The sequence below is a fragment of the Chlorocebus sabaeus genome, chromosome 1 (genome assembly GCF_047675955.1).
Source record: "Chlorocebus sabaeus isolate Y175 chromosome 1, mChlSab1.0.hap1, whole genome shotgun sequence".
Classification (NCBI taxonomy): Eukaryota; Metazoa; Chordata; class Mammalia; order Primates; family Cercopithecidae; genus Chlorocebus; species Chlorocebus sabaeus.
The window spans coordinates 16,593,847-16,603,744 of record NC_132904.1 but is presented as its reverse complement, the minus strand read 5'-3'; the positions used below and the strand labels follow the sequence as shown (position 1 = coordinate 16,603,744).

Genomic DNA, 9,898 nt, shown 5'->3' with positions numbered 1-9,898 from the left:
AAAATATTAAAGTTAGTTTTATAAATGATTGGATTCATATTTTATTACTTCTTAGAATGGAAGCATGTTTGTGGAAGTCATTTATATAAGGATTGACTTCAGGATCCTAATATTTTACTCTAATAAGTTTTTCTGTGTTACTAAGAAAAATGCATATAATAAATTGCAATGAAGAATGAAGAAAAATTGATCTTATAGTCATTTTGTTGCTGAAATATACATGTGGGTCTTTTAATAGAGAATAAAAATGTGATGTATTAAATACTTGGAATATCTATTGATTTCCCTTGAGACTGAATAAAAATAACATAGTTAAAAAACATTCTAATGCTGAACTCTTTATTTCCCTAATGCAAAATGGAATAATTCACAACTTCCAGAGGGATTTGTTACAGTCAAGTAAAAAAAGTTCTAGAGGAGTCTTAATTTATTTATCATATGTTCAGTTTTCTATATGTATCCTTTCAATAATAATTGCTCTATATATTCTTGGAATTCAAGCTAAAATGCCTCTAATATTATGAATAATGAGGTTTATTGGGCATTCACTTTGAATGGTTAATCTGTCTCAAAAGGTGGCAGAATCAACACTGTAAATTTCCAGGCAAAATGTTGAAATGACAATGCTTTCAAAAGTAGTGGATAACCTTTAATGTCATGGCCTTCTTGTGCATCCAATTTAATGGCTAAAATGTTATTATTTTAGTTGCTTGAACTTTTGTTTTAAATAATTTACGATTACAAATGGGATTTTTCCATCTTTCTTTATGTCAATAAAGATTAAAAATATCTATCACCTCCATTATATTGGCAGAAAATATTAAATTTCAGAGTATAAAAAGTATTAGCAAGTGGCCAGGCGCAGTGGCTCATGCTTGTAATCCCAGCACTTTGGGAGGCTGAGGTGGGTGGATCACTACGTCAGGAGATCGAGACCATCCTGGCTACAGTGAAACTCCGTCTCTACTAAAAATACAAAAAATTAGCCAGGTGTGATGGCGGGTATCTGTAGTCCCAGCTACTCGGGAGGCTGAGGCAAGAGAATGGCGTGAACCTGGGAGGTGGAGCTTGCAGTGAGCCGAGATGGCGCCACTGCACTCCAGCTTGGGCCACAAAGCGAGACTCTGTCTCAAAATTAAAAAAAAGAAAAGAAAAGAAAAGAAAAAAGTATTACCAAGTAAAAGTAATCTGAGGTGTTATTTTCTGTTATTGAGAGTGTAGCTATGAACAAGAAATTTAGAAAATAATTTGCTATATTTTAAAGTTGAACTACGTATACCCTATATCTAATCAATGCAGACTCTTGTACATGTGTACTTAGTGAAAAGTAAAATAACATTAATAGTAACATTGGTTATAAAATTAGGTAGTATGCAATTGAATTATGACACAGCAAAGATAAATATTACAAATTGTGAAATTACAGAGTGAAGAAATGTGTACGAACATTAGAGAACGTTAGAAACACAGTATTAAAGAAAAACATAAGCACTACAGATGACAAATATTGTGTTATCATATTTACAGTGTTCAAAAAGTTTTAAAAGTAGATTTATTAAAAGAATAGTTTTAGGAATATAGATTAAATTATTTTTAAAATTGAAATCTAGGGAATAATGCAGAAAACTATTTGCCACTGTCAGGGAAGCAAGACAGTGAAGATGATCAGAGAGAATTTCTAGTTTTGGCAATATTCAGGATTCTTTGCTTTTCAATCAATTTCAATGCTGAGTTTATAAGTATTTCTTTTACTTTCTGGTTTATGTAGACATTTTTAGAATAAACTAAATGTTTACCTAATATTTTATATTAAAATATTGTATAACTGGTATATTTTTAGATGTTTTACATAATATACAAAGAAAGAAGTTTGAAATCTTATTTTAAAAAAACACTTGAGGACATTTTTAGAACTTAGTACTTGTATCAGAGGTCCCACATCAGTTTCAATGATTCACTAGAAGTCACAGAACTCAGAAAAGCTATTATACTTATGGTTATAGTTTATTACAACTAAAGATTGCAGGACAGTTTTCCAGGTAGCCTTCGAGCAATCCAGTTGTCCCTCCTTCCTCATGTGTATTTCTCAAAAATAACTCTAGAATCTACTGAAAATGCAACATTCTGAGATAGGGGAGGCAGCTGGAACACAGCCTGTGTTGCTTTGGCCAATGCCTTTTTCACTTTAGAAACAGGTTGTCCTTCAAGACTTTGGCCCAGCAATTCTTGTCACCCCTGTGTACAAAACCAGGATAGGCTGCTCTCTGGGTTCCCTCAGCTGCAGTGCAAGTGAGGCATATGCTGATGAGATCCCATTCAGTCTGAGCATCTTTCCTGAACTTTGGAAGCCCAGCTTTCAATAAATCCTAGCCTTCTGTTGTCCTTTGCTGCTTGCTTCATGTAACTTGTGTGTACATGTGTTCTGTCTCACTGGACCCAGGCAAGTTGGTAACCAGTACACAGTGAACTTGTTTCACAAAAATACGGATTATATTGTAGAAGGAAAAGAATGTATAGGTTAGTTTCCGGGAGAACCAAGTACGAGCTTCCACTTGTCCTCTTAAGTGGAATCACACAGGCAACACTTAATCTCCCGGAAGTATTGTCTGATAACAAGTATGGAATATTGACAATCATAGAAGATTACCAAATAATTGTGTCCAAGGTTTGACTGAGGGTCAGTCACATAGGCATGGAGAACCCACTTACCTGATCTTAGATATGTAGTCTTCAAATGCCCAATACTAATACAGCATAACCTAGAAGCCCCAGGTATGCAAAAACAGGCATGCAGAATAAATCATACCATCAGTGTAAACTGTGCCAAAGTATATGAAGATGCCCTTATCAGACAGGATATTCCAAGGTTTCAGAGGTTGTCAGGGCCAGTTCTGAAGACTCCAGATAGTTGAGTTTATCTTTTCCTGCACAATACTAACATTTAAAAATATACAGATGGCAAAGTTTCTAATGTAATTACAGTTTGGCTCTTTTATTTTGCCAGTACAGAAGAAAAATGAGTCTTCAAAAATATGAGTCAATTATTCTTTATTAATTTGATCAACTATTTCTATCTAAAACTATCATTCCAGATGTGGTCTCCTTAGAGTACAGCCCATGCTACCCTCTTTGTAACTTTTAATCTGTATGGTATTTTCTCTCCCTCTCTAACCCACAAAAGGAAAGCAAACTTCCTCAGTCATTTTACTTTTTCTTAGCAGGGGAAACACAAAATGTCAATATTAGTCTCTATATTTGTAAATTTCAGGCTCTGAAGAAAAGTCAATTTGCATTTCATTATCGCATTAAAGAACACAATTACCCACCATATTGAAGACAAAACATAATATGGAAAACTGGAAATATCAGCAATTTAGAATCCTTGTTTCTGTATATCCAAGCATCCAGGGGCTTTCTGTGATTCCTTCTACGGAAGCATCCTTTTACAAACCTTATTATTTCCTACCACATAAAGGACACATCATATGAATAAGCTACTTTCAATTTTAGAGATTATATTCATCTTCTATGTGAATGAGTGCATTTTTGAACCATTTATTGGATGTGCTTAAAGGTTGACAACTTTGTTTAAACCTCCTATTTCTTAAATAGGTCAATCCATTAAATAAAAAGCCCTTCTGAAAGCCACAAAACTGATTTCAATTTTCCTACCAGTTATAGAAGAGAGGCCAGGTGGGATTCTGTATTTATCCACTGTCTAGTCTGTCAATCTTAAGAATCATAAGGTATAGACTATGCCATTGTCAATCATTTAAATAATGTTACAATCTAGAGCAGTGTTATAAAGTATTAAGAAATACTGTTGCAAATACTGCTATGATTATTAGAGAACACTAAGAGTCATGGAACCAGTACCATCTGCTAAACAAGTGACATTGAGTTATCTCAATCTTGACAAGAATTTGATGTGTGCAATTATTATTCACAATTTAAAAATTAGTAAACATTAGATTAAATAAATAGTTCAAGGTGCTATAGCTGTGAAATGGCACAACTACCGTTCAAATCTAGGTTGCCTGAGTCACTAGTGTTTACTCCTGTAGCTTAACATTCAAGGCATATTTCTTTCTAGTCACTCCAACAGTGGAAAAACCGCCAAAAATTAGAGTGCCTGAGATTCTTCTCAATATATTGAGCTTGTACTTTAGAATTCCATAGTATCACTAGATACTTCAAAGTATCATTAAGTAACTGAATTCATAATGAGAACTGATAGAAATAAGAATTTACAGAAGAAATTTTTTTTTTTGCTGGTAGAAGTAAAAGATTGTTGGTAGAATTAAAAGATCGTCATTTTAATCAAACCTCTCAATGATGAAGACAAGTTATGTTATTACCGGTTACATTATAGTCAATTGTGTTATTATTCTTTACCTTTTTTCATTTAAAAGAGATCAGCTAAACCGTATACCTATACAGCTAGGATGAGAGTAATTAACTATCAGATGACCTACTGGGATTGGAAATTATCTTGGGATACTGTCTCACTTGTCACAGACTATAATATATATAGTAATCCCTTATAAGAATTATTTCTAAAATCTAGAGAAAAATATTGATAACCCATTGTGCAAAGTACATCCTACAATTCAAAGTTCTTGATGGTGCTGAGGTAGGTGATTTTTTCCCTAAAGCATCAACAAAATGTTTATTGTGAATGTAGCAAAGTTCATGACTTTACCTCAAATAAAATGTATCTCTGCTATTTGTGTGTGTACGTGTGTGTGTGTGCATGTGTGTGGTGTGTTTCAGTTTGTGTATGTATGTGGGTTAAGAGTGTGGGCAGAATATGGTAGTAGCATAGACCTAAGCTTACCTTATCCATGGCAATTAGAAAAAAAAAATCACTGCTCAACTCATTGTGTACCTTATTGCCATGAGATGGAAGCTGACGATGCCTATTTAAGAGTTTTTGGAAAATCAATGGTGTAATAACTTTCTGTAGCAGCATGCTAAACCTCAGATTTTAGAAGCACATATCACATATTCACTTACAGTGTGGTTAATTGTTTGTGTTTGTTTATATAAAAACAAACTAGGAGAATTTGTCATTTCAAACTCAGATATTGAATTGTTAAATAATCATAATGGCATTAATAGCAATAATTATAATATATAATAACATACATTTTGATGCATCTACAGCATAGCAACTTCTGTAAAGCTACCTAGTTCAATCTTGATTTCAGTATTATATTATTATGCTAATTAAATGTGACAAATAATTTAGGCATAGAGAAGTTCAATGACTTCTAGAAAATTATATTTAGACCTGAGATTATATTCATTTGCCTAACTTCAAATCCTGTGTGGTTAAGCTCAGTACAATGCCATTTGTAAAGGAAAGAGAATAGATTGAGTGTAATCAGTACTGATATTTCTGCTATCTGCATATCTCTTTCAAAGAGAATAGCAAATACAATTTATTAATGGACATCTTTTAGAAATAGGAGGTTTGTCAAATGAGATTTCCCTAAGATCCAATGGGGTTCAACTCATTTTAGCAGATTTTTCTGATTTCAGCTAAGAGCAGTGTGAGATAATCCTGTAGGAAAAGGAAAGTTGTCCTGAGATGCTCAGTCTCTCACTGGACAATTGATTACAAAACCCCTTTAAATCATTTTGTAGGTGTTATGGGACTCCAGGAAGAAAAATAAGACTTTCATCTCGTAACTTGTTTTTGGATATAATATATAAACTCATTAAAATCATTAATGGAAATGTCACTTGTTTGGATGAGCCTGCGAATTTGATTTAGCCATCCCATCAGAAATGTAACAGTGGAAAGTTGCTAGGGTTGGTCGGAAATAAGAGAGAAAATGCATATCCAGTTGTGAAGATTTGAATGTTATATAAAGCTTGCAAATGACTTTTGTACATTTTTCTAGTATTTTTTCAGAGTTGGGATTTCTTCACTATAGTTTTAGCTACAGACATTGCATTCTTACCCTGTCAAGTTATTTGCTCTTCTAAAAAATCTGAGTTCGCAGAGAAGGCTGGCTTCTCTTTTCAGTACATTTAGAAGATTCCTTGCCATTTGGCTGGAGAGAAGACGTTCTGAGGTTATCAGGTATGACAGAGACAATAGATCCCATGATTTCCCTTAGTTACTCACTATGTTACTCACTGTAAGCACTTCTCACTTACAAACAATCTAACTTCCTGCTGAATATTCCATTAGCATTGTATTTTATTTAAAATCATCTTAACTTTTTTGTTCTTATTTTTTCATTTTTCTATACAATGTTTGTCCTTACAGAACTAGTTTAAAGTCCAATTACATATGCAGCCCTTCAAAACATACTGTTTCTAGAACTTCACACCAAACAGTGCTTACTTCAGAGATAAAGCAAACTAAACCTTGAAAAAGAAAACAACAATGATAGGGCATGAGTAAAGATTTAGTACTGCCAAACAATACATTTGTGTATAACACACACACACACACACACACATACACGACTTTTTACAAGAGAAAACAAATAATATATCTATGATGTCAAAGACAAGATTAATATTGAGAATGATCTGGATATTTCATGGTGTTCAGATAAAATAAAATCAAAATCAAAATGGAGTCGATTTATTTATTTTTAATAAATTTTATTTAAACAGCACTCATACAGTGACTTGTATGTGTAGTCATGTAAGTGATGTACAGATATCTGCTTACTAGGAATATTTATTTATTCATTTTAACTATCATAGAAAGTCAAATAACTATACCAACGTCACAAAAATAGTAAATAGCAAAGCCAAGTTGTAAACCCAGCCATCTCTGGCATAACCATCATGCTCTTAACTACTATGTTAGGTAACCTCCCAGCATCACAGATATTCTTCTGTGGAATTACATAGTTCAAATATGGACATTTTTCATATTTTATCTCAGCTCTCCTTTATGTAGAAGAATGTGATTTTAGGATTGCAAAAATAGAGTTTTGCCTCTAGAGATTTTGCCAACTCTCATTATTCTACTAGGTTTCTTTACATGAGCTACATTTATCCCTTTCAGCTTGAAAAAAACACAGTATCATCCTTTTTTATGGCTGCATAGTATTCCATGGTGTACATGTGCCACATTTTCTTAATCCAGTCTATCATTGATGGACCTTTGGGTTGGTTCCAAGTCTGTGCTATTGTGAATAGTGCCACAATAAACATACATATGCAGGTGTCTTTATAGCAGCATGATTTATAACCCTTTGGAGGGACATGGATGAAGTTCGAAACCATCATTCTCAGCAAACTATTGCAAGGACAAAAAAACAAACACCACATGTTCTCGCTTACAGGTGGGAATTGAGCAATGAGAACACTTAGACACAGGAAAGGGAACACACTGCGGCCTGTCGTGAGGTGGGGGGAAGGGAGAGGGATAGCATTAGGAGATATACCTAATATAAATGAGTTAATGGGTGCAGCACACCAACAGGGCACATGTATACATATGTAACAAACTTGCAGGTTGTGCACATGTACCCTAGAACTTAAAGTATAATAAAAAAAAGAAACTAGTATCATCACATAAAGTGCAGTGCATTTAAAGAGGTACTACAGTACAAAACACCACCATCTAAATAACATTTTCTGCTATCCATGATCTTTAATTATTATACTTCCTTTAATCAAAGTATAAAAACAAAATCAAAATTTACAAAAAATGCCATCTCTGTGATTTTACTGACCTTCTATTTGCTTCCTTAGAAGAAGAGAATAAAGATACTTTTGTTTCATCCATAACTCAAGTTAACTTACGTCTTCTGATACTATCTAGGTCCAGTGAGAAAAACAAGAAAACTAAGATGTTGGAGAGTAATTACACCATGCCAACTGAGTTCCTATTTGTTGGATTCACAGATTCTCTACCTCTCAGAGTCACACTGTTCTTGGTATTTCTTATGGTATATACATTAACTATGGTGGGAAATATGCTCTTAATAATTCTAGTTAATATTAATTCAAGCCTTCAAACCCCCATGTATTATTTTCTTAGCAACTTGTCTTTCTTAGATATCAGCTATTCTACAGCAATCACTCCTAAAATGCTGGCAAACTTCTTAGCACCCAGGAAAAGCATCTCTCCTTATGGATGTGCACTACAAATGTTTTTCTTTGCTTCTTTTGTTGATGCTGAGTGCCTTATCCTGGCAGCAATGGCTTATGACCGCTATACAGCCATCTGCAAGCCACTGCTCTATTCTACGCTGATGTCTAGGAGAGTCTGTGTCTGCTTCATTGTGTTGGCATATTTCAGTGGAAGTATGACATCACTGGTCCATGTGTGCCTCACATTCAGGCTGCCATTTTGTGGCTCCAATATTGTCAATCATTTTTTCTGTGATATCCCACCTCTTCTGGCTCTATCATGTACAGACACTCAGATCAACCAGCTTCTGCTCTTTGTTTTGTGCGGCTTCATCCAGACCAGCACTTTTGTGGTCATATTTATTTCTTACTTTTGCATCCTCATCACTGTGTTGAGCATCAAGTCATCAGGTGGCAGAAGCAAAACATTCTCCACTTGTGCTTCCCACCTCATAGCAGTCACCTTATTCTATGGAACGCTCTTGTTTATGTACTTACAGCCCACCACCAGCTATTTCCTAGACACTGATAAGGTGGCGGCAGTGTTTTATACTGTTGTATTTCCCATGTTTAATCCAATAATTTATAGTTTCAGAAACGAGCATGTGAAAAATGCTCTCAAAAAGCTCTCAGAAAGAAATTGTATTTTCAAATGAATGGTATTTAAATCACCTAAGAATAGTCAATATCTAACTTACCCTTCCAGTCTCATAAACAGCAATTATGCCATGAACATCTTATGTGCCAACTATTTTAAATTTATCACATTTTCAGAAATAAAGATAACTTGTTATACTCAATGCATTAAAATGCTTCATCCTCTCTCCCAAAAATGTTCTCTCCACAATTCTACTCTATAAAACATTACCTAAATAAACATAATCATGATTTCTATCCAATTAGTGTTTCTAAAATACTTTGTACATTGATTCTGTTCTTTACTATTTTGTATTGAAGGTAAATATTGACTTTTCAGTCAATCAATCGGTATTAGAAGCTACTTGGAAGCAGAGCATGTGTATATTGGCTTGTTTTTTCCAACACCTGTTTGGTACCTGGTATACTGCATGTCCTCCTTATCTGTGTGTTTAAGCCATTTATGCCTAGGGTTCCATTATTGGAATGCTAGGCATGCATTCAATTATTGGAACACTAAGCATCCTGCTGCTCAAGGTCGTCTCCAAGGTCTGATTGCAAAAATTCAAAATATTGCAACCTCAGACATAAATTTAAGTGATGGATGGAGGGATGGATAGACGGATAGATAGACGAATGACTGGGAAAATAGGGCCTTATTTTATTTGGACAGTGAGTCTATATTTGTACTTACAAAGCATTTATCAACAGAGATATCTTATAATAATAATAATGTGTTAGGGATACTAACGGTGGTTTCACTGGCTCTCAAGAAATTAGAAGGCATGTAGAAATAGTCTCATTACTGTTAAGTCAGAATGAAGATATATCACACATTGTCTTTGGGCTAAGATGATTACTGCAAGAAATTTCCTACTCTTTCATTCATAGTGGGTAATTGTGAAAAACAAGTTTGTGAATACTATCAAGATTATAAACTGTATAATTTACTAATTACTCATATTCGTGTTGCTAACATAGTCTTTGAGGCTCTATCTTCAAGAAGAGGTGAAAATTACACTGATCTTTTATTCTGTAAATTTACAATGCAAGGCAAATAAAGTATAAACAATTCTTACTCTGTAATAATTTTGATAATTAAATCATCGGATTTTTTGTGGTTTATTTTGATCTTTCAGTCTGAAGTCTCTAT

At 34.0% G+C, this 9,898-nt stretch overlaps 1 protein-coding gene across 1 annotated transcript; it reads left to right on the top strand.

The window, feature by feature from the left end:
- The first annotated feature begins 7,826 nt into the window (after positions 1 to 7,826).
- Positions 7,827 to 8,822, top strand: LOC103235728 (olfactory receptor 5AS1). The gene has a single exon (XM_007998766.3). It carries the CDS (start codon positions 7,827 to 7,829, stop codon positions 8,763 to 8,765), a length of 939 nt encoding a protein of 312 aa, XP_007996957.3. The 3' UTR covers positions 8,766 to 8,822.
- The last annotated feature ends 1,076 nt before the right edge of the window (positions 8,823 to 9,898 follow it).

What these genes read in the sequence shown, in the direction of transcription:
- LOC103235728 (XM_007998766.3), top strand. Translation starts at nt 7,827, where the DNA reads ATGTTGGAGAGTAATTACACCATGCCAACTGAGTTCCTATTTGTTGGA.